This window comes from Manis javanica, chromosome 4, assembly GCF_040802235.1.
Source record: "Manis javanica isolate MJ-LG chromosome 4, MJ_LKY, whole genome shotgun sequence".
NCBI classification, from domain to species: domain Eukaryota; kingdom Metazoa; phylum Chordata; class Mammalia; order Pholidota; family Manidae; genus Manis; species Manis javanica.
Window position 1 is genome coordinate 128528616 of NC_133159.1, and position 26303 is coordinate 128554918.

A 26303-nucleotide genomic window follows, 5' to 3' on the forward strand; every position below is an offset into this window, starting at 1 on the left:
GAAAAGTCACTGAGGGAAATAGGAAAAGGAGCTAATGCAAGAAATGTTCACTTTATAGTGGCATAAATCCACGATTACTGCATCCAATGATCTGGATGTAGGGAAGGAGAAGTCCAATTGCTTAAATGATACAGAATGCAGGTCTCCTTCATGGTTAAAGAGACCATGGTCAACAGTAACAGAGTAAGCGATCTGTGGGCTCATGGATGAGTAGGAAGAAAGTGAAAGCAAGAGATGGCTAAAAAAAAAAAAAAAGTACTAACTCTGGAGAAGGTCAAAGAGTAGGTATTATACAAAGTAAAAACTGAATAAGCAGAAAAACAAGTTAAATATTTCAAAAGCCCAACTGTTCTGGAATACAAGGTCAGAGCCAAGGAGATAGCACAGATGTTGAGGTGGCCAAAGAAACTGGGCATGACTAAGAGCAGGAAGTCTTGTCATGTGCCAATGCTAAAGTCCTATAAAGAAAAAGCTCAGGGGATGGTGGGGGAATGGTAGCAGCAAAGAACAGAATTAGTGATATAAAACACACAGCAAGCCTTAGAGAGGAAGTATTTGAGAAAAAGGTGGAGGAGTCATGAGGTAGAAACAGCCAGGTGAATAGGAAGAATGCCCAGTGAGAACCGGGAGCTCAGCATGCAAGGCCTCCTGCAGAGGCACTGACAAGCCCAGGGCCTGGTGGTGTTTATCTGGACCAGTCTCTGCTGGTCACTGGATGTTTTTGCTTCTTAGCTTAATTACAGCCTTTACTATAGGAAAGTATCCTTTTTTTCCTTCCCTCACTCCAAATGAAGAAATAATTCAACGCCTTGGCAGTTGAAACACCTAGTGATAGATAAATGATTGAATGCTTACCCCTACTTTCCGTAAGAGATCCCCCACAATGTTTAGTGCTGATATCCTAGCAGAAGGAGTTAGTGGACTGGTACCAAAACCGTTTGGTATAGCTGGAGAAAAATAAAAAGCAAGTGATCACATTTGCAGTTCCCTTTACAGCTGTTATTTTTTTACTGCTATTAAAAGCAATATACACTCAGTGAAAAATTAATATAGTATTCCAAACTATGAATAAAGGATAAAGTAGAAGATACCATAGATATATTGAGCCATTCTCCAAATGATATTTAGATTATACCCAATTTTTGACTATTACAAATAATGCTACAAGGACATATATCCTTAAAATATCTAGACATGCATTCCTGGAGAAGAGATTCCAAAAAAGAGAACTGCTGAGTCAGAGGATACGCCCAATTTTTTCATCATAATATACACTGCCAAATGCTCTGCAAAACTGCTGTGCAGATACCATAAATCTGTACAGGGGTACCCTCAATATTAGGCATTATCTCTCTGGGGGGGGCCCAATTTGATAATGACTTTGTTTTAATTTGTTCCCTTAGTAAGCAGTCATTTGGATTTCTTCTGAAAATCGTGTTTATCCTCTGCACTTTTTTCTACTGAGTTATCTTTCCTTTAATTACTTTGCAAAGGTACTGATACACAAAGAACTCTCCCTTTCTCTTACACATGTTGTATTTCTCAGTGTGACATTTATCTCTTAAACTTTGTGTTTTGATGGGGGAAGCCTGTGTTTCTTCACCTCAATATTATAATGTTCCCCATATTTTCTCCTAATCTTTCCCTAAAATTTTCTTTATTTAGATCATTTAATTCATTAAACATCTAAATTTTTTTCCTCCAAATAAACAGCCGATTGTCCTAATATCATTTAGTGAAGATATATCTTATCTGAAATAAAATAATATCATATACTGAATTCCCTCAATATTTCAATTCCATTAAATTATAAGTCTACGCCACCAGGAATATGATGCTTTAGCTATATTTTGGTATCTTAAAGGACAAAGCCTATTCTTGTAATTAAACTATTTTAAAATTTTCTTGGCTATTTCTTGCACATTTATTCTTTCAGAGAAATTTTAGGAGTTTTAATAGAAATTTAAATTATTGATTGATTTAGGGAGAATGGGTACTGCAACAAAATTAAGTCTTCCTACTCAGAACCATAGCATTTAGCCTGATAGTCATTTACCTCTTTGTTCATGTCCCTCAGGAAAGGTTTTCAGCTGTGCACATTTCTTCACTTTATCTTTGAGATAATATGGCATACTGCTTAAGAGCTCTTGGGCTAAACTGCTAGATACAAATCCATCCCTACCATTTAGTCACTGTGTGATCTTGAGTAAGTTGCCCATATGTAAAAGAGGGCTAATAATAGTATTTATAAGTTTTTATGAAGTTTTAATTCATAAAAACTTGCAGTGTACTGGATAACTGCAGTTTCATGATGACAAGGTCAGCACAGACCTAGTGAGAGTAGCAGGTTAGAGAAATGGGGGGCACGACTAAACAGCTGATCTCTGAAATGGCCTGTCTTTAATTGTGCTAAAGACACAATTAATATACTTTTATTACATATAGTTTTTAAAGTTAATATACTTTTTAAATGACTAGCACATACTAAACTAAGTACTCAATAAATATTAGCTATAGTTTTTCATATTTTCTGTAGAGTGCTTTCGTTGCGGCTGCCTCTGCTATTGTTTATTGTTCCTGTCCTCTAGAATATACACTCACTGAAGGTAGGGACTTTGTCTTATTAATCACTATAATCCCATTACCTAGAATATTGTATGGCATATAAAAGGTACTCAGTGTGATATAAATAAATTGCTATAATTTTCTTGGCAGGGATTTCTGGATCTCGTTTTTCCCTATCCTTCTCAAATTTTGTACTTAGGTATTATTAAAGGCATGCTTCATGTTGCATTACCTTAAATGCTTTTCGGAAACAGGCACTGTACCAATAATACCCAATTAAAGATAGACCCATTTCAGAGATGAGCTCTTCAAACGTGCCACCAAATCTTCTAACTGCTACTCTCACTAGGTCTGTGCTGACTTTCTCGTCATGAAACTGCAATTATCCAGTACACTGCATCTCAGTCCCAGTGTAATAATGTGTCTATCTGGACAAACATTACTGCCTTAGGGTTGACATATCTTAATTCTAGGCCAAAGCAAACTCTGTATCCTTTTGCCCTCCACACCCATCCCAGCCAAGTCCCTAATGAAAACTCCGACAAGCTATAAAAGAATGTGCACCTCTATTTACAATAGTCAAGATATGGAAGCAACCTAAGTGTCCTGTCCATCGGTAGATGAATGGATAAAGAAGAGGTGATACATATACACAATGGAATACTATTCAGCCATGAAAGGAAAACAAATCCTACTATTTGCAACAACATGGATGGAGCTAGAGGGTATTATGCTCAGTGAAATAAACCAGGCGGAAAAAGACAAGTACCAAATGATTTGGTACTCATTTGTGGAGTATAACAATACAGCAAAACTGAAGGAACAAAACTGCAGCAGACTCACAGACTCTAAGAAGGGACTAGTAGTTACCAAAAGGGATAGGTGGGGGAGGGTGGGTGGGGAGGGAGGGAGAAGGGGATTGAGGGATATTATGATTAGTACACATGGTGGGGAGGGGTCACAGGGAAGACAGTGTAGCACAGAGAAGACAAGTAATGACTCTGTGGCATCTTACTACACTGATGGACAGTGACTTAAATTGGGTATAGGGGGGACTTGATATGTGTGAATGTAGTAACCACAATGTTTTTCATGTGCAACCTTCGTAAGAGTGTATATCAATGATACCTTAATAAAAATAAATAAATAAATAGATAGATAGATAAATAAATAATATGCGCCTCCTCTGGGGGTCCCTTCAATGGAGTCTCTTGACTATTCTGATTAGTACTCAACTGAAGAGTTTTCAGAACTTATCTGCATAATGTTAATTAGTAACAAAACCAAAACTTTGTTAATTCTCAAATGTTAGTAATTCTGAGGCCTTCAAATACACAAGCAGCCACTCTGAAATACGGACAGAGTGAACTTCTGATGACTGTTATAATCTATATCCTGCCTGCTCTGTCCTCAGTAGGAAACTCAGCATATACAGTACAATTAATAACACTTTATGACTATGTAACATTTTTACATTCCTTATCTAATTTTACCTTACAACATGGTGAACACAGAATGAGTCATCTATTTAAGGGCTACTGAGCACTTGAAATGTGGCAAATGCAACTGAAAGACTGAATCTTAAACTTTAATTCTCTTAGATTAATAAAAATTTAAATAGTTATGGTTAGTAATTACCACACTGGGCAACACTAATACAGAGCACTTACTGCACTAACTGCCCAGACAGAAAAACCTTCTCATACCAAAGATAAAGTCTATTTTTTTTAAAGGGGCAGGAATAAAGATAGCTTCAATAAGAGGAGAAAAAGTATGGAGGAGCGGGAGGAGCTGAAATATGTTATGCAAGCGGCAAAAACTAAATAAATCTGAATTGAGAATGTCAGGGTTCCAAGCTCAGGTTCTATCTAGTAGCTACTAAATGGTTTTTTCTGTTTATCTAGGTTAAAAAAAAAAGCACATCGGCTGATGGCAGAAGGAACACTCTCTTTCCACGTACTACTCAGCAGTTGCTCTGAATGTCACCTTTGAAAATGGCAGCTGAGGCATGTACCAGAATGGACATGTCCATCAAAGCCAATCTTACAAGAGTATGAACATAACTCGATGAGTCTCTGCACATTCTGTGTATACAGACTTCTAGTCTTCCATGATACATTAAGTGGCAAAAGCAAGAAGTAAAACTTTGTTTAAATGATCCCAAAACTCGTATGTAATAAGGAGATGTTCACACAATAGAAAGAAATTCAAATTGTTAACAGCAGTTTAAATAGTTAAGACTGCAGATGGGTTTTTATTCTTTTTTAAGTTTTTCTACATGAACATGTATTACTGCTATAATAAAAAAATTAACTTTCCTTAAAAACCTTTAACTTTTTAAAATCTCCATTTATTAAGCTGCTCTTAATTTCAATGTGCCATCATCTCATTGTTGCCTATGAATGAGTGGCCTAGAAAACCAATCCCTTCTTCTGCTTCACATAATGCTAGATTTAATCAACTTTTAAACAAAATTATTGCTTAAACTTTAGCAAGCCCTGCTTCATCAGCAAGTCCGCTTAAATTGATAATCTACCACAGGTTCAAAAAGAAGACAGTACAAACCTTTTGGTGAAGGAAAACTATTTTCCATTCCTTTGCCAACAGGAGTGGCTGGCAAAGAAAGTGACGCTTGGACAGCAGAATCCATCTTTTCACAGTCTAGAGTTGGAGAACTAGGAGCTGACTTCCTGGTTACTTCCTGTTGTCTTTCCCGAACTGCTAGTTCTTGTCTTAAGTCTGTAAAATGTTGCAAAGGTAGCAACACTCGTTAAAGGAAGCAAATACATCAAAGTCACATCTGAAATACCATTAAGACATCCTTCCTAAATTACTATTTCTCCAAAATGAATTTCTTATTTATTTCTAGGGGAATAAAAATGACAACCCTATTGTCTAATGATCTTTTAGAATTTAAAAATGCTATAACCTAAGAGAACAGTTATCTATGCCCATATGCAAAAAGAAATAGGGAAGAGTCCAAAGTAGAACTCAGTGAAAGTATGTATATGAAACAAAAATAAATACTATCAACTCATTTGCTTTTATTTTGAAATGATGTAGTTTGGGGATTACTGCAACATCAACCAAGTACATTTTATAATTTTAAATAGGTTGATATTTTTTATACATTTTTAATTAACCCATTTTATCAAAATGAAATATTTTATTTCAGAAAGTATTCAGAATAGTTGCAAATTTTCTGCTTTCAAATACTAAAATTTTTAACCCAATGTTAATGTTTTCTTTTCTAAAATTAATAAAACTGACATGTAGGAAACCTGCTTATGTTAAAGAAAGAAAACAAAGTTACCCCACTTCTGGATATATATCCAAACGGATAAATGGATAAGCAAAACATGATATATACATACAGTGGAATGTTACTCAGACTTAGAAAGAAGGAGATTCTGATACATACTACAACATGGATGAACCTCAAGGACACTACACTAAGTGAAATAAGCCAGTTACAAAAGGACACACACTATGATTCCACTTAAATGAGGAGCATAGGGTAGTTAAATCGATAAAAGGCAGAAAGTAGAATGGACGTCGCCATGGGCTGGGAGGAGAGAGACTGAGGAGTTATACTTTTATACACACATTATGCATATGAGTATATACTTTCCTTTAAAATTCTCCTCCCTTCCCTCATTTTTTAATAAATATTCCTCAGTTTTATGACCTATAAAATGGGGATAATAATACCTACTCTCCTAGAGTTGATGATGTATTAAGTATTTTAACACATTAAAAGCACTTACTTAGTACAGTGTCTAACAAAAGTATATAAATGTAGCCAGCTTTAAAAAGGCAGCTAGCTTAGAACTCTGGCTTAGGGACAGTAAGGTAATGGATACTCTTTAAGTTATAATTTTTACCTCTTGCTTCATCCTTTAACCTCTGCACAGAGACCAACAAAGATTCCTTTTCATCAAGTTCACTTTCTAAAAATGCATTTCGTTCAATGGCCTGATTTAGCCTTTGTTCAAAGTCTTCCAGTGAAACTATTGTTGCCCTAAAAAAAAATGAGTCCATGAATTAAATAACGTGCAAATAGCTAATACAAAAAGAAACTGTCAGTTTGTCTCATGACATTTCCTGACCTAGAAAGCCTGTCCCATGAAAGAGAAAGATCTCACCCCCCTTCTGACCTCCAGTGGCATTTAGTATTACCTACTATCATTTGATATGGGGCCATTCAATATGGTCCCATCTCTTACATTTCCACCTAAATTCTTTTAAATTCCTTTAACGAAGGCCACTTCTTACACAGTCTATATCTCCCCATTGGATTTTAAACACAATACAATCAAGTTTACACATTTTCAGGAAGAAAACTTTTCAACAGTTGTAGAGTATGTAAGGAATAACTAAGGATTTGTTAAAAACACAAAGCCCCAGGTCCCACTCCATTTATTTCCTATCAACTCTTCATACTTCATTTCTCACCTTACTCAGTTCTTCAACAAATATTAACATGCACCTACTATGTGCCCCCTGCTACAAAAATAAAATTCCCTAACCTCGTTAGAACTCTTAATGCCATGTTCAATTATATTAAGTCCTGTCAACTATCAAAATGTCATTCAAATTCCATTTGCTTTCCTCCAACCTCTGCCCCTGGCTTACTTCTTTATCCATCACCTAAAATATTTCTAAATGGTCTTTATATCTCCTCCTCTGTACTTCTAATTCTTCAGTATTAACTTCTCAAATCAAAATCTGGCATTACTCCTTTGTTTAAAAAATTCTAAAGAGGGGGAAGGGGAGGGAAAAAAACAAATTCTAAAGAGCCCCCACTGCCTATAGAATGACTTTCAAACACAGCAAACAAGGTTCTTCACAATCTGGCCCCAACTACCTTCCAGTGTCATCTTATTCAGTCATATTGTCTCTATACACATCAATCAGAGTAAAATATTATTATTATATCTCTCTTTACCCAGTTAACTTCTAGCCCTCCTTGCAGACTCCACTTTAATATCTGCAAGGGCTTCCCCAACTCTCCCAGGACACTTTAGCTGCTCCCTTCTCTACAGCCTGGCATACACTCTTTTCCTAGAATAGTAATCATATGAGATGTCCACATCTGTCACACCCAAGGGCGGTGGTTAGCTTATCTTTGTATCCTGAACTCTTAATATCACATCAGGCATTTAAAAGTCACTCAAATATTAAGAAAAGGAACACCAGACAATAATTGTAAAGTAATACAAATGAAGTTTGGAATGGTTAAGAAACAACAAATTGTAGATATATGAAAGCAACAGTAACAGGAAGACACTCTAGGTTGTTCAGCAAAATCATAATGAAAGCAATATTTTGAGCAAATTCATTAATATTAGAACAGAAGAGAATGAAAAGAAGAAAAATGTAAAAACAGATCAGCTAGAGAGTAACAGCAGAATTCAGGTATAAGATGTGAGCACTTACAAAAAGTGTGGTAGTATTGAGAACACAGAGGGAAAGGTTGAGGAATGAATGAGATGTGTTTTAAAGAAAAACCAATAGGGCCAACAATGATACACGAAAGAAAAAGGGAAAATGGAAAGAGAGGCTTGGAAGGGCATATCTGGGGAGATAAGGATTTTTGGTTAGCTTCAATGCTGAGTTACATGTGACATGAAATACCAAAAGGTAATATTTCAGGACTAAGATCTTAGTGATAGGTTGAGCCTAAAGACACAAGAGTTTTACTGACTGCCAACTTTGGTTATTCTAAGGAAATTACACACCATTCATTTACCTTTTTGCTCGCTCCAGGTCATCATTGGCTTGCTCCAGCTCTCTCACATACTTATGCAACTGCTCCTTAATGGCCCGAGTCTGACTTAAATCGTCTTCTAATACTGAGACCTGCTTGTAGCTCTGTGCATACTGATGTTCTAGCTTCTCCTGAAGGCATGTGTATAGGAAGGAAAATGAGTGTTATTAATATATAATTTTCCTTAATGAAGGATATAACCCAAATGAAGGGGGTAATCCAAGAAATTCACCCACAATCCGAGCCAATATTACCCTTCTCCTTCTTAAAATATTCTAAAATAATGACACATTTGTTCAACGTGCCTTAACTCATATAAAATTTAGAGTCAACCATTCTCCTCTCAGAAATAAATCTAATAATGATCTCTCTGAAAGAAGTAAAATAATGAAACTTTGCCTCAAAAACCCCAAACTTAATGGGGGAACCTCCGGGTTCTCAGGCTAAATGCAGCCCAGGGTAAGCACAAAGAAGTAGGCTGCCAATCAAGAGTTCAAATTCCCTACCCTTTACCTGCTCATACCTACCTTCCCCAAAAAACACACACTCCCCAGGAACAGAAATTCCCTAAGCATCTGACTAAGCCACAAAAGGGGTTAATCCTTTTACTCCTGAAAATTCCTTGTAAGAAGAAAATTTTTTTAACCCAAACTAAACTTCAAAAGTAAAGGATGAACAATAATGAAATAAATGTGAATTTCATACAAATGTAATTTTAAAGTACCACTATCAAAAATATTCAGGCAGCTTTTGAAAATTATAGAACTACAAACTACAATACATTATTGTAGGAACATTATAGATTAAAAAAAAACTAACAGCTACAGAGGTTCTAAGTGAACTCCTAACCTCTAAACTGCCTTTCCCTTAGTTTCACAAAAAAAAAGTTTATTTCAAATATTCACTTTAAGCCTCCTTTTACCTAATCATTTGTTGTTGCCTATTCCTCTTGAGACCTATCTGAAAAAATATTTCTCATTTTAATAAACCCAGCACATGACACCCGCTTCTACTACCACAATTACCTTTAATGACTCCACTTCATATTTCAGTCTTTGGTTATCAGCTTGCAAGTCTCTATTTCTTTGTTCAGCCTGTACTAACTGTGCCTCCAACTCTGCTTCTAATTCTCTGCTTCCTTCCTGGAATTCAACTAGCTCATCCCGAGCTTCCTGGAAGCTAATCAGAAACAAAATGGGGAAGTGAGTTATGCTGGGAATCATTAAGGATCATCTTTAAGATGATTATGTATCAATTCAATAATTTTGCTTGAATGATAATGCTCTCATAAGATACAGAACACAATAAAGACAATCTGTTTTGCATCTCTTACTCTATATTCAGGGTTCAGTGAAAATGGGTTATAAGGCCCAAAAGAGATATACTCACTCTTAGATCATTCTTATTTAATATATTACTAAAGAAGCACACATTACTGTGCCACAAACTAGTCCACTACCATGATATAATAACCAGCTTCTTCGATAACAACGGAATAGCAATAAAAGGTTTGATAAGGCTTAGTAAACTCTGTTAACCAAAGTAGGAAAATGTATATATGTTTTAGAAAAATTCCATTTTAAAAAGAAATTTGTTTTGGTGTTTAAAAGGTTATCTAAAAGTTTTTCCAAATAAACTGAGGTTTCATAAATCCTCCACACCCCTGAAATTCTTCTCCCTCCCTCAAAGCTCTGCTGGCTGCAGACACTGGTAACACTTTCCTGAAGAGAAATAAAGTCTGCTGTATGCAGCCCCAGACAGCTTATCAGATCTCCCAAAGACTAAAATAATGAGACAGAATCAGTGCACACACAGGAGGCCAAAGATGGCCAAGTATAATAATAAGCATAAGAGGAGGTAAAATAGCAGAGTAAATCAAAAATAACACTATTTTCTTACTCCTTTAACAATCTGAGTAATATAAAGATTTATGGCATTTTTATACTATTCTCAAATACAAGCAACTCTATGACTATTTCAAGAATCCAAACCTAAATCTGACACTCTAAATTTAAAAAAAAAAATGCACATGATAGAGATGGCATATTCCAAATACCCTCCCCTATTTTAGGATGCATTTCAACATTACCTTTGTTTATACTTGAAGGAAAGTTCCTTCCAATAAGCAGTTTCCTCTTTTAAACTAGAAAAATCTGGTGTGTCTTCACCATCCATGATCAAGAAAGTCTGTGGAAAAATTAAAGACAAACATAAATTAAATAGACAACATGAGAATCTAAGTATAAAACCTGGCACAACACTAAATCTGCAGCATTCTAGAGGGAACTAAATAGAAAAGACTCCAAGAGTGGTTGATTATTATAACTCAGAAAACATAAATCACTTCACTTCCCCCCTCTCAGGAACCAACCATATTGTGAATGTGGTCATGATAGGGGAACAGATTAACAAAGAATGAAGCACTTTGCACTGAAGCACTAGGCTCTGGGTGAATGAATGGTCCCACAGAATCATCCTGCACACAGGGCTCCAACAGCTGGTTTACAGCCAACTGGTCTTCTGGAAACCAAGTGACTGAAACAAGCTTATTATCACAGCTGATACTATTGCATGCCCTTCTCTGCTGTACAACTGCTTCAAAACACCTGCATGAAACATTTTATGCCAACTGACCCTACTAGGAAATTAGACACCACATTCCCAATAATTTACTATTATTATATTTCTAATAGTAGGAAATTAGACACCACATTCCCAATAATTTACTATTATTATATTTCTAAAATGTAGAAATTAAGTCTGCTAATCCCCCAACTTCAATGTTCTTTTGTCTCAATTCTTCTCCAAAGTGTTCAGAGGTGGAAAAAGTATTTAGTTAACCTTACATTTGAACTGACTACCTAAAACTCCTAACTGATTGTCAGGCTAGACGGAATACCAAAGACACTTGGCTTGCTCTAGATTCAGGCCTAGAGCATTTCAGTCTTACCTCCTACATCCCCCTCCACAAGCACCCCACTTCATATGCCAGCAATAGTGTTCAAAATAGTCTTAGCACACCATTCTGTTTCAAGCCTGGATGTTTCCTCTGCTTGAAATGGCTCTCCCTTCCTTGTGTATTTGGAAAGCTCCTACATGTCCTTTAAAAGCTGTCATCTTTTCCAGAAAGGCTCTCCTGCCCTCACTCAGATATGTGCTAAAATCTCCGACACTCTTGGCTACCTCTATACCCTTTACATGCTTTCATGATATAGCACATAGCAATGCATTTGCTACAATCTATGTCCTCTACCAGTCTGTATATTATTATTCTTTATATCGCAGTACAATGCCTGCACAATAGATACTCAATAACATTTATTAAATTAAACCAAAATTGATTCAGCCTAATCCATACTGGGCAGCAAGAACTAAAGACCAACTTTAAAAGTAAATTAACCAACTTGGGAGTTTATCTAGCACTATCCATTCATAAAAGTTTAGCAAAAGCCACACACAAAGACAAATACAGAGCTCCAACTTCAGGGTGGGATACCAAAGAGGTACATGAGTGAAATTCCAGTTGAATAAAATTAAAATGTAACTTTATACATTTAGCTTAATTCCTTTTAGGTCTACTGCAATTTTTTCTCATTTGGTCAAGTCTTTGCTGACCACACCATCTATTATTCCTTTTATTTAATGACATGTTAGTCAATCTTCCAATTGTCTTAAATTACCAACTAGCCTAAAAAAAGAGCCTTTGAAAAGAGATGGACCCTTGAAATACTTTTCATCCCTTCATGGCAACAATAACACTTTGTTCAAAGGAAGCATATAATGCATAAATATGTGTCAGACATTGTTAAGTACTACATAAATATATAGTACTCCTCTCATCATGATTACTCCCACACTGGCACACTCTTCTATTATTTTAATCTTGCAGATACACCTATAGTATGACAGCACAACGTAAGCCTCACAGTTGGGAGTCCTATTGAGACAGTTTTCTAGGATTCCAATTCTGCATTAAATTCCTTAAGCAATATGCTTAATCTCTTAAAGTCTCAGATTTTTCATCTAATGAGAGTTTAGGTTAGGTGACCTGTGTTTCTTCAAGTACGTATAACAATTAATAAATAATACTAATTTTATGATCCTATCCCTTCACCCAATGCCCATTCCGTTTTCTCAGATGTAGGGATAATCTTATTTGTAAATGTAATTTAAATTTGTAGTAAGGTGTGAATGAGGATGAGGCTAATCTAGCATCAACAAGTGTCTGTATTTCAAAAGAATATCCAAAGCACTTGAAGGCATCATCATGTAGTATCAACAACTCTTTGAGGGGAGGGACATATTTCATATTAACAATCCAGATGAAGATATAATTACAAGACATGTGAGAAGCTCTAGGAATGAGGCAACAATCACTGTGTCCCTTAAATGTTCTACAGAAAGTCTCCCAAAAATGCCCCCAAAATTATTGATTACATTTGAAATCTATGAAACCAGCTCTCAAGAAGCTCTTGGGCGTTAGTCCTCAAGTCTGGATGGATGCACTTGCCAGCTGAACACTGACAACCATGTACCAATGTGCAGTTCAAAAACATGCCACTTTTGATACACAAGCCAATAAATTATGGCTTTGCAAACTGTTACAAAGATTAGGACACAAGAAGCAAAGTTCTGTTGCCACTTACTCTATCTTAAACAAGAAACATTTGAAGAGAAATGAAATTATTCTCTCCAGCTAGTTCCAGGAGGGCAGGACTTCCTTCCTGTCTTACTTATAATTCTTTCTCCATCTCCAGAAACATGGAACACAGTACAAATTCAACAAAAACTTGAACTGACATATAAGTTTTCTTTAATAATTCCCTCTTCACTTTTTAAGTACTGCTTTCCTTTATTAGTATCTAAATTCCTATTTCAGGAATGGAGGATTTGTGCATTGTTTACTTCTACCTCACAATACATCACTATGAATTAAATAAGGATTATAAAACCTATCATTCTCAGCTAAACAAAATTATCAGTCTGACACATGCAAGGCTACATGCACAATCACTTAGAAAACCCAGTGTAGTAGGCTCCACATTAAATAGGGAGCTGATGGGACTTACTGTGGAGACCCTTGGAGATACCACCTGCTACCTAAAATAACCACTGTCCAGCCCTTCAGTCTTACATATTAATGAACAACCAAGAACAACCAGACAAATGAGAAAACCCAAAAGCATGAATAAGAAAATCCTAGAACCTATTGAACTGAGAGGAAACAGATAATTCAGGAAATGAGAGAACTTTTTTCTCATGTAAGAACTCTGGAGGGTTACCTCCCAAACACTTCTGAGACAGGAACAAAAGACGAGAGAAAACCAAGATGTGGACAGCACAGAGTACAGGAAACAGTGGCTCCAACCCAGAACTGCAAGGAAGAGATGTCCCAAGATGAGGCCCACCTAGTCCATCAGGCCCAGAAAGTAACTCAACCAGATGGACGGCACCAGGAAAAATGAGGAATCCCATGTAACAGACAGCATAAATGGGAAGATGGATAAATCTGAGGTTGTGTCAGTAAAAAAAAAATTTTTTTTTAAGGCAAAAAGGCAAGTGGAAACTAGAGGAATCAAAACAGTGTAAGAAGGTCCTGACCCTTACCTTTATATAAAATATTTTATATATTTAAATATTTTTAATTAATCATAAAGATTCAAGTCTAACATTTTTAATTTACTGATTCTATATTACTTTATACAATTGATATAAGTTCTCTAATTTTATAGCCACTAACAAATATTCCATTTTTCATCTTAAATTCACTGTGTGTTTATGTGTTGCCCCCTTGTAAAATTCCAGGATTTGGTGAACAAGTTTGTTTTCCTTCTCATGCCCTTTCTAATTTTGTAGATTGTGATGCTAATACTTCTCAACCTTGATCTTCTCAAAGTGAGTATTTTTTTTCTTTTTAGTTTATACTTGCTTGGCAACCATCTTGGTCCCTAAAATATGTTCACTATCATGCTTTGGACTTTCTCTGGATTACTATATGCCTTTCTGGAATTGAGGGACTGGTGCTTCTTTGGTATCTCAATATTTTATTTGTGAGTACAGTACTTTTTAAATTGTCGGTACTTTTTCTCTTACTATGCACCAATTGATAATACCGGTGATTGTGTAGTCCATGGGCCAGAGTCCTTAAGAAGTTCATAATGACTTCCTTGACATCTAACATTTATTTGAATGTATTTTAATGTGTAGCCAATCCTTCATCAAATAGGATTAGGGTTGTTTTTGGTCTATAAATGTTATCATTCACATGCACAGTTTTAAACTTTTCTGCGTGAAAATGTTTTTCTTGTTACTGACCCATTTATACAGTATTAGAAGACCTATAGCAGTTATTATTTGAAAGAGTAATTAGCTAAGTGGTGTTCCCTGAGGAATCTCACTGTTTACACCGCTGGGTGTACTATAACGTATCCATTTGTCCCTGTCTTTTGGTTCTTGAATAGGCCCATATTCTTAACACAGCTACCAGCTTTTTCATGTGTTCGCTGACTCAGGTTTTAAATAGTCTTTCATGTGAAACTCCTTGAGTAGTAGTTCTGTTTCTTGTATCCTCCTTATCCAACTACTATGGTTAGTGTCAAATAGTTCAAGCAAAATTATTTTTTTAATATGTGTTTTTATTTCACACAGCTTCTCTATTTATTTGCTGAATTTTATGTAAACTTAGTTTGATGACGATTTTTCTAATTAACAGGCTACTTCTACAAATTGCTTACCAACTCCTCAAACAGTATTGTAATCAACACCAGAAAACTTACTGAAATGACCATCATCAGAACAAACCAATTAAAAACATTTAACCAGGTAACTTCTGGTAGAAGTAACACAGCATAGAAGTTGAGAGCCCAAATCCTGGGTCCAAACTGCCTGGTTCTGAATCAGATTCTTCTACTCACTAGTTAGGTGACCTTGGGCAAGTTACTCAACAATTCAGGGTCCCATTTCCTCACCTGAAAAATGGGGATAATAATTAAAATAGGGTTGTTGTGAAGATTAAGTGAGTTAATATTACTCTTTACTCAGTACAGAGCCTGGCACATAGTAAATGCAGCATAAATTTAAGTTATTTAAAAAATGGTAGTTCATCTTTGAAGTATGACCACAAAATAAATGTGCTTCAGAATTTATAACACACAAATATGACCACCATTACTGAAAACATTTCTAAAACCTCTTTTGGAATAGTCTTGAAGTGCCACATTAAAAACTAAACAAAAAGTTCTTTCTTTGGGGTCACACCTCATTTTTACTGCTTCCCAATTGGTATCAGCCAGCTTTACCACTCTAATTTTATTCAACAGACTTAACCTTTCCAAAACTCTGATTTTTAACAAAGAACAAAAATTTGCTACTACTGCAGATATTCAAAAGACCTTTAGAAGGCCTGTAAAGACAGTCTATTCAGTTTGCTTCAAATTACAGTGGAAGGATGTGTTCATTGCGTTATCTGAACTATGCAACTGGAGACACTAAGGATATATAGAAAGTTAGCCAATACAGAAAACTATACTGCTTAAAAAAAAAATGTTTTAATGATTCATCGATGATGTTCTAAAGCTGAAATGAAGGCAGATAATTATGTACTTTGCCCTGCTACCCAAATCTTCCCTCAATACCATGTCTCATATGGTGAATCTCAAAAGTATGACAACTTTTACATACATGACCTTCAGATATCTAACAACAAATCAGTTCACTTGGGTATTAAATAGCCTGTCCAAAATGGTGTAGTTACAGAGAAACTACTTTTTGTGCAATCCATTTTCTATGATACTGTCTTCTTGTTAACAGTTGTACAATGGACTACTGAGACTGGAAGAGGTCTTTTGGAACTCACTTTTTAGCAAATTCCTCTACTCCCAAAGGTGATATTTACAGAATTTTTAGCTTTTCAATAAGTTAATCATAAATACCATCTCCCTTTTGGCCCTATCACTTATTTTTCTACCTTATCAAGTGCTCAGAAGTACATCAGAATTAATTTTAAGCTTTAGTAACCAAACTCCTCTCAGCATTTTTTTTTCTCAGCATAATTTAAAATAAGAATAAAAACAAGTTTTACAGATGTCATGAAAGCAAGATCTAAGCTTTCACTTAAGTTTCCTGTTTAAGTGTTCCTGATCCAACTTCAATTTAATTTAAAAACTCAAAACAGAACTAAAAAAGAAGAGCTGCATAAGATTAAGCAATTAGGTCAACCCCGCTAAAAGTCTTATTATCTCTGATTTTACATAATAATTTTAACAGAAACTCGTAGGACAGCTTTTTATTTACTCAGTTCCCCTTTACTTCTTTTCAACCCATGACTTAATGTGGAACTTTACCTGACCTTCATGATTTAGCAAAGCCATTACCTTACTTCATAAGTGCATTTAGAGCAACACAATTTATCGGACAAAATAATTAGCCAGCAACCCGTGAACGTTTCAGAGTAGGATTTTTTCTTATGCCTGAATAGCAATTCTTTTTCTAGATGAGCCTGCTCAAAAATACTTGAAAAACTCTTTTACTAGCTACTGGAATATTTTCGGCAAGTAAAATGTTCTGCTTTGCTTTCTAGCTGAAAAGGATATAAAAACTCCAAAGAAAGGAACCATTAACTCCAGCCTAAATTTTTATCCAAGAGAAACCACTCACCAGTTGGTAGACTCCACAATATCAATCACTGATACCCCACCCCCACACCACCCAGGCTCAACTTCCCCATCAGTTAAACGTCCGTAACAGAACCAGGCACAACCACTGGGCGATGAAGTTCAAAAGATAGAGCAAGACTGTTCTGAAATGTGTAAAGGCACTACAGAAATGCAATGTAATTATGTGTAGTGAAAGAACCCTCACTTCCGTGGCAAAACTTAAAGAGCTATTACTTCGTTGCCTCCCACAAAAAAAGAAGCGAACACAAGCAACCCGAACTCGTTTGGCGAGACTTTTCTGAACTCCCAGAGAGGTGATTAGCAGTCTGGGGCGGGGAGTCAAGCGAATGCCAAAGGAGCCCGACGGGGCAGCTTCCGCTCTCGCCCCCCGCGGGAGAAGCAATGAGGGCTCAAAATCCAACCTCGCCGAACAGCCCCCCGGCTGAGGGGCCTGGGAGGGCGTGTGGACGCGGAGTGCTGGGCGCGCCGCTGCCACCTTCAACTGAGCCGCCCCTTGCAGCACCAGCGCCCCAGCCCACGGTGTGCCACGTCCCAGCCTCCGGCCTCCTCCCTCACCCCCAGACGCGGCCACATCCTCCGGAGGCCGCCGGACTCGCCCCCTTCCCGGCGCCCCTGGCGGGCCACACCTGGGACGAGGGTAGGGGATAAGCAGTTAGAGAGGCTGGAACGGCGGCCCCCGGACTGGCCGCCCCAGAACCCGGGCCCAGCCCAGTGGGGCCTCAGACACAGCCTCAGGGCCGGCAGGCTCCCCGGGGAGAGGCCTCGGGGCCGTTGGCCCGGCCCGGCTCCCTCGGGAGCGTCCCCGAGCCGCAGGCTCACCTCCAGTGTGTCAAAAGCGCATGTTCGCCGCCGTTCGGCCGACGTCTCCGCTCCGCCGGCCTAGCGAGGCCCGCCCAGCAGCTCAGCTCCGCTGCTCTCCGCAGAACCGATCTCCACTCCGCGTACCTCAGCGCCGGCTCCTCCCCGACACGTCAGGGGTTGCCTGGGTGCCACTGTGACGCACGGAGTCGCGGTTCGGGACATGCGCACGAGCGCGCGGGCGGCCTGGGAGGGGCTGTGGCGAAGATGGCGAGCTAACGTCAGGCTGCTGGTGACCTTCTGCGCAGGCGCCCCCGGACACAGCGATGGGCGGGGTTTGGGCCTCGACGGTTACCCAACACTTTGCCACTCGGGAAGGTGGCACCACTGTGGGTGAGCAACTGCTTCCCGGTTCCTTTAAGTGTCAATGTTTCAGTATTTCTTGTCCATAAGATGAATCTCGTCTCAGATTCCACCTCCGAGTCCGTCCCCGACCGCCCCAGAGTATCAGCGGTGTTTTAGCGCCCCCATCACCCTCACAAAGACCTGTGTTGTTTTTATGGCACATCCACTAGCTGAATTTTTATCCTTGTTCTCTTCCTCCAGTAGGATGATAGTTCCATGAGAGCTACAGCCTCTTAGGTCTCTGTTATCCCAACAGATAGCTTGGTCCTGGACACAAAGTGAGCACCCAAATATTCAAATATTTGTTGAATGAGTGGTTCGTTGAGGGCACCAAGAGAATAATTATGTCCATTTATATACTGTCTCTAAGTGTGTATTTATATAAGTGTGTGGGTGGGTGGGTTGGTGTGGGTGTGTTGTCATCCCCTCGGGCCGCCTAAAGGATAGAATCCATTTTACAGGACTAGGAATTCATTTTACAGTCATCGGGAAGGGAACTTGGAAGAAGGCTGAGGGGGGAGCAGCCCTGAAAGGGGAGAAAGGATGAGCAACTGCTTAGGGAATGGACACTTGAAGGAATAGAACTGTTTTAAAAACAGTTTTAGGAACTTCTCCTATGTGATGTACAACATACTTCTCTCTGATGTCAGTGCTCTTGGGGTTTGTGGGTGCTTTGAACACAATAATGATGTGTGTAGACAGGCCTCAAGGTGAGAGCAAAGTTAGCCTGAGAGGTCCAGTTTTTTTTTGAGGAAATGGACATAAAAGGGACCAATGCAAGATGGATGGTAAGAAGTACCCAATCAGTGAAGATCAGAGAAGTGATTAATGGGGCTTGGGGGAAGGAGGCACCTTTCCCATGCTGAGCTAGACACTGAAAGATACAGACAGGGTTGAAAAGACCACAATAATAATAATAATAATAATAATAATAATAATAATAATAATAATAATTCCCTTTTACTGCACCATTTGTATGTACCGGCAATTGTGCTAAATGCTTGGTTTGCATAATTTAATCTTTACTGACTCTGAGTGAGGTACTATTATTATTCCCATTTTCAAATGAGGTAACTGAGACTCAACAAGATGAAGTTGCCCAAGGTTAACTCAACTTGAAAAAAGAAGACTCAAGATTCAAGCCCACCTAGTCTGTATTGTCTAACTCCAGAAAGCACACTGTTAACCACGGTTATACTACTGCTAAGGAAGGGGTACTACTAGTAACAGTTACCATGGATTGGGCTGAGTACTGTGCCAGTGTTTACATACATTACCTCCCTCCATCTCCACAAGCACTTTATGAGTCTGGGATAATTACCTCTATGTTATATATTGAAAAACTGAGACCCAAAGAGGCTGGGTTTTAAACCCAAGCATGTCTTAGTCAAGCCCGATGACCCAGGACATTGTGGAAGCTCTTTCAGGCTCTGGAACTCTGCTTGCCTGGCTGCAGCTGTGCTCTGGCCCATGAAATTACACGCAGAGCGGTGATCAGGCAAGGAGGTCTCCTATGAACCTAGTGCCAAGATAGAACAGTCCCATCCCAAGAGGAAAAAACAAATAAAGGATTCAGCTCTCATCCCCGCCTCCTGGCTGATGTCATCCTTGAAAACACACTGAGTCACCTAATGGTAAGCCAGGCTGTCCAGAAGATGCTGGCATCATCTTCCAGGCCAGCACCTCTCCCACCCAGGCCAGACCCAGAGCTGGTGTATGTCAGGACTGACATCCTGGCCCCATCGTAATGGACTGTGCTTGGCAGGGCTCTCAGAGGTAGCAAAGCCCTTTCATAATCTCCTTCCTCTGTGTTGGTTGAACTTTCTCCCAAGTAACAATCAGCAACTTTGCCCCACTCTCTGCTTTCATATCCAGCCAAGGAAAGTAAAGGGGGAATGAAGACTCAAGGCAGCCTCTAAGGGGAAAAGATGTTACAAAATCACCTTTGTAAAGGTAGAAAAAGTGAGAGTTGCACCACCCTCTGCCTTCATAAACCATCAGAAAGGGATTTGCTGAGGCATGAGTCCCATTACAAGGGGTCAATGTCACAGTCACTGAGAGCATGCACTAGCGTTACCAATAGCCTGCTGGATACATCTGCCAGATGTCCCACCGCAACCTCCAGCTCTTCACATCTAAACCCCAAACGGATTCTCCTTTTGCCCCAGTGGAAACTTCCAAAACAGTTCTCATGTATCTGCCAATGGTGTCATCACTCCCCTAGCCAGCGAGGCACAAATGCCCCATCAAATCACCTTAGTTATCCCTTCCCCACCTTTAATTTCTCTCACATGGTTACTGAACCCAAAAACTTTCCCTTCATAAACTTTCACAAATAAACCCATTTTCCAGTATTGTCTCCCTGAATCTCCCCAGTCCAAAGTCTCCTTCTATTTAGCTGTCCTTCCAAACTTCTCTCCCTTGAATTTCTTCTAGCTCCAGCCCAGCAGTCCACACAGCCATCTAAATCCCACTGTGTACAGAGCACCACTGGCTCCAAAACTTGTTTGGGCATCCTATTGCTTTTGTGATAAACTGCAAAGTCTGGCATTCAAAGCCTTCCCTAAACAACTCCAACCCACTTTTACAGTCTACTTCCTACAGCTCACCTATCTGGTCCTGACCAGACTCTTCCTGATAGTTCCCTTGCTCTCTGTGCCATTTATTAACTCCCGCTGCCCTGTGCACTGCAGCTGCTCCCTAGGCTTGGCCAACCCATCTTCTTCTCTGCCTTTGAAGTCTCACTCATGTGGTACATCCTCCAGGAGCCTCCCCTGATGCCTAAAGACCCTAAAGATTCCTTCCTCTGAGCTCAAGTAGAGTGCCATATAGGTCACAGAAGAGTTATTAAACATGGCCTTTTGGTCATAGAGGCGACTGACCTCCCCAAAGCTCACTGAGCTCAGTGACAGTGTTGTCTGTCCTAATACCCACCAGCAATAGGCACTTAGCAAACACATTTTTTTTTTTTTTAGCAAACACATTTAATATGCTTCTGTGGGGAAAATGGAAGTTCCTTTGGTCAGGATCTTCACCTGATCCTAAACTACTTGATGATGTAATTGGCCTACTGCTAGGCTAATGCTTCCACACCTGTAGGCAATAAGCTAGTATTGACTGAGTCACGACATAAAGAGCTCTGCCCAGGGCAGAAGTAGAGATGGAGGTGGATTATAGACCTGCAGATGCTAGATGCAGACATGATTCTAGTGCTAGACCTACTACTAGCAGAATAAAGCCAGGTATAAACCCTTTTACCCCAAGAATGTTCCATTGTCATTTCTCAGTCTCACTGAATCCATGGTGAACCTGCCTGGGGCTGAAACCCTCAAGGCAAGACAGCTTCAACTAAAAGTGTGAAAAAATTAATGAATCAATGGTTTGCTGGTTATAACTCCAAATGCAAGACTGACAGCACTTTCTGGAAGATGGCCCAAATTCTGAGAAAAACTACCATACATAGGAGAAGATTTTCACTAGCATGAAAGGCTGAACTTAGGTGATGCCGGGATACAAAGGACCGCAGGGTGGGGTGGGGAGGGAAGGGGAGAGGATTCAGCTCATGTATAGTTAAGAGTTTTCTCTACCCAGATCTTAAACCCAGTCTCTAGCACCTACAATCCCCAAAGCAACATCCTTTGTTTTTGTAATAAAAAATAGTAGTAATAATTTTTTTAATTATACACTTGGACTTTGAGGTGAGAAGTGCTTTTATAGAAAAAGTCATTCATTCATCAACTCTGAGTTTAGTGCTTGCTCCATTTCAGGCACTGTTCTAGGCTTTGGAGATTCAACCATGCAACTATGAAAAGCCCACCCACCCCTACCCCCATGGAGCTTATATTCTAATGGGGAACACAGACAATAAGCCAATAGACCAATGTATTTGTCAGGTCCTGACATGTGCTATAAAGAAACATAACCAAGAAAAGAGGATAAGCTGTGGCAAGGGCTGCTCCCTGAGTGAAAATAAGACTTATTGTTCATGGGATTCTTTTTCTCCATTAAATTGTCAAGGCCCTTAAAATAAAGGGCTGTTATATAAAATGCGATGGAGATATGAAATTAAGAACATAGAAACATGTAGATGCTCAAAATAGAGGAGTTTATCTTACTTTCCATCACTGTGCCTGGTATAGAGTGGGCATTCCATGAATACTGGTTGGATGGTCTGCAGAATGCCAGAGGCTTCAACTAGATATCAACTTGCCCTTCCAAGATAAGGAATGGTACCAGTTCATGTTTGATTCAAAAATGCCCACTTCTGGTTGGTCCCTGACCCTTGACCGAGACAGCCATGAACAGCCCAGCCTGGTGTATTCCTGTACCACCTCAAAGAGAAGGAAAAGTTCCATTTGTTGTCTTTTATTGTATCCTTAGTAGCTTCTTGAACAAACAGTGCTGACCAATCCCTCAAAGCAACTCAGGCTCCCGAACCTTGCCCTTCTGTCAAAATTGCCCCCATACTTCAAACCCCAGTTGTCTGGAAGTCAATAGAAAGACAGGAATTGGGCCTGATGACTTTTCTATGAGGTGTTTTAGATCCAAACCTCATTGCTGTTCCCTCCCTGTCTATGGTGTCTGTCTGCAAATGCTGCCTGCTTCTGGCTCAAGGACCCTCTTGCAGGCCTCCAAGTGTAGCTTACTGAAAAGTGGCTCCTGCAGGTGAAAAAAATGAGGACAAATAGGTCAAGACTGTAACAAGCTATCCTGTCAGAGTCCTATCCTAGTTGCTGGTACCTGGAAGGAAAGGATCCTCATCCTTATCCAAGGGGATAAACTGAGGCTGCAAGAGACTCTGCTTAGCCTTTCCCCCTATTGATGGCTCCTGATATCCTGCCATGCTCTTGTGAATCTTTTGGAGTTGCCCTGGCAGCCTACCTGAACTATAGACTTCCTCCTCTTCTGGAACTATCTACAGCCTTCTGGTCTTCCTGGCTTCAGAGCCTCTTTCACTCAATCTTCAGTCTTCACCATCAGCCCTGGCTCCCACTCTGGCCCCTTGATAGTCACTACCTGCACCCCAAAGTGACAGCGGCCTCCACAGAAAAGGATGGCATGACACTATTAATGGCTAATTTGGTTGACACCTGGCAACCCCAAGGGCTGTTGACATATCTACATAAACAGTGTGACATCCCTAGACAAAAGCAGTATCTGCTCACGTACCTTCACACAGATGAGGTATTTGCCTACTCCCAAACTCTCCTAATGAAATGACAGGGCTTAAAAAGAATCGAGTGTTTCTTACCAACCTGAGCTGATTGCTTCCGCCAAATTCTCACCATGTATTCAACCATTTAATAAATAGTGTATGTAAGATAAATTTTAGCCAAAATAAGCAGGCGAAGAGAGGCAACAAAGGGCCAGATAGTTTATTTGAGAGCAACTCCCAGGTGATGTCCTGCAGTCTGGGTATTACAGGCTGGGGAAGTCACACCCCGTCAAGGAGGTGGGAGCTTATAAGGGATTAGGAGGGGGAGGAGTGGGCAAGCTATCCTAGGGGGCGTGGAGAGGTATGATTGGCTAAAGGTGACATAATAGTCAACTAGAAACTTTTTTTCCTTCCAAGAGGGAGGAGGCTGACATCCAGGTCTTAGTTGGCACATCAGAAGGATGGAATTCAGGAAGAGCTGTCCTCTTTCCATATAAGGCACGGACCTTGAGGTCTGGTCTGTTCTCCCCCTATGGCATCTCTCTGTTCTGTTTGCATGTCCTTGTTTTCCTTCCTCCAGCCTAACAGTATATAGTGCTGAGCACTGATCTAGGCCCCAGGGATAAAGCAGTTAACAAAACAACTTTCAGAAAAGGAAAACAAAATAGATAAAGATGCATTTAGTATGTCAGGAAGTGATAAGTACCAAAGAGAAAAAAATTAGCCAGGATTTTTCTATACTGAATATTAGGGTAGCAACTGGGCTGCCCCTGGTATGTAGGCACTTAACATCTGTTGAATGAATAAAACACAAATAGTGAATGTTTTCAACATTTGAGATATTTTCATCACTCTCCTCTGCTGCTCCTTTCTCCTTTCTCTTCCTTTCATCAAAGCACTTTTATCATTTAGAACTCTAGTAAAGCACTTCCCCATAAAAAAATGAGCAATAAGAAGCAACTGACAAGATTTAAAAATGCAGGCAGCTAACACACATACTCTTTGCCTTGCTCCTAATCAAAAGCATGCCAAGTAGAACAGCAAAGAAGAGATTCCACATTTCATCCAACAAATATATGAGATTTCAAAATATTAAGACTAGAACGGGCAGACAAGATCACAGAGAAGCCAGTGCTCTTTTGTACAGTGCCAAGCGGGTGTCACCAGGTATGAGTGTTCCTGGTAGATGATTTAGCAGAGTGATTCAAAAACTTAAAAAAATGTGCAAGCTCTGTGATCCAGCCTCTCCTAGGAATTTACCTTAAGAGGATGTTCGACAAAGCATTTTTTAGAAAAAAGTCAGAAACAACAAAAGCTGAATTAAGTGGAATTATGTGACAGCCACACAATATCATAGTATACAATTGGTAACAATAATGTTACAGAAGAACATAAACAGCAAAACATGTTAACAATATGCAGTTGAATGAATAAAGCAGTTAACTCAACAATATGTGTAATATGATCCCACTTTTGTAAAGGAGAAAAACATGACATTATACATAGAAAAAGTCTGGAAAGAAGACAACAAAATGATGCTAACAATAGTCATCCCTGGGAGGTCAGATCACAGGTCATTCATTTTCTCTCATCTGTTTCTTTTTTGTTGTTTCTTTTCTGCATTTTTTTAACCAAAAATAATTAAATGTATAATTTGTGGAAGTTTTTTAAAAACAAGAAGGCATTCAAACTTACAGCAAGATAATTTCCTCAAAACTCTTTGCAAATGCCATGGCTTTAGGACTTCTTAAAAATCCAGCCTTTCCGCCACGTCACTCCAGCAGATACAAGAGTGACGTGGACACGCCGGTGTCAGTAAGCATCAATGGGAGAGTTCCCAGTTCTGTGTTCGGATGATAAGAATTAATTCCTTCTGCTGTGACTCCCTCATTAGCCCAGTCTGATGTGATTCCCTCCTGTAGGCACATATAAACTGGTTCCACAGATGGGAAGTTTCCACCCTACAATCTTTTCAACTATGTATCTTCTAAACACTTATTAACTGACAACATAATGATATTTGGGACTTTGAATGGTAGAGTTACTTGGGATGTCAACTCTAGCTAATCTGGAATGTAAGGATTGCTTCTCTGAGGTCACTTGTCTGGTGAGCATAATCTAAACAAAGGGGAAAATATCCTGACCATTTATAATTACAACCTAATATGGTAAAATAACAGGGAATCCCAGAAGAAATTCACACTAGTTTTCATCAGTTCCCACATGATACAACACAGGTCTCAATGATCATTTTGAAAATCAGAAAAGGGGGTTTGGTGGCATTTACATGGAAAACATTTTCTGCTCAAAATTAGGAGACTGGGCTTTATTCAGGACTGTCCCATCCACAGAGGCCAATTTTGACTCATAAATGCTGAAATGCAGAAATGAAAAATCCCAGGTTTCATGGGAATCACAGTAGAAATATCCCTTACATGAAAAGAAAATAAGCATCCCTTTGAAGGCAAGGGGATCAAGCCAGGCAGGAGGAGAGACATAAAGTGCTGAGCAGTGTAAGGCGGGAGCAGGGGAGCCCTTTCTCCAAGCATGTTGCTGTTTCAACAATTTTCTAAAGTCATATTGACAGGATGATTATTAAAACCATGATAAAAAGATACGAGAGGAGGCAGTGTGAAAGCTGGAAGTCTAGACACACAGAGAAGGTGATCAAAGGGTGTCAAGATCCACGCTCCACCCCCAGCCAAAGGTGCAGGCCCCACCCTGTGTGAGAACCCAGTCCACCTCTGAGGGGCACTGTTCCCTCCCACTGCCATAGGAATTCAGGAATTCTTTGCCAAATCACTCCCATAATAGGTGATTTTGCTCTTTATGTCCCTTCTCTGAGCCTCAGTTTCTTCAACTGTAAAATAAGCAGGTTGAACCAGATGTTACTGTTGACAGTCCCCATGAGTCAGGACCTGTCCTGTCATCTAGG

General features: G+C 39.3%; 1 protein-coding gene across 6 annotated transcripts in view; it reads right to left on the reverse strand.

Moving 5' to 3' along the window:
• Positions 1 to 26303, reverse strand: part of NDEL1 (nudE neurodevelopment protein 1 like 1) — a 67649-nt gene that overhangs the window by 33147 nt on the left and 8199 nt on the right. For 3 of the 6 annotated variants that reach the window (XR_005063648.2, XR_012130493.1, XM_073234838.1), the window contains exons 1-7: positions 17830 to 17974; positions 10425 to 10522; positions 9361 to 9514; positions 8318 to 8466; positions 6450 to 6586; positions 5131 to 5304; positions 856 to 947 (exon numbers count right to left, since the gene is read on the reverse strand). Coding sequence is in view for 4 of the 6 variants with exons in the window: in XM_073234838.1 (XP_073090939.1) it covers positions 856 to 947; positions 5131 to 5304; positions 6450 to 6586; positions 8318 to 8466; positions 9361 to 9514; positions 10425 to 10510 (792 nt within the window). In the remaining 2 variants the exon portion in view is untranslated. Of the gene's footprint in view, positions 1 to 855; positions 948 to 5130; positions 5305 to 6449; positions 6587 to 8317; positions 8467 to 9360; positions 9515 to 10424; positions 10523 to 17829; positions 17975 to 26303 lie in introns of those variants that run through there. The other 3 variants (XM_037027117.2, XM_037027119.2, XM_037027118.2) reach the window with 2 other exon arrangements.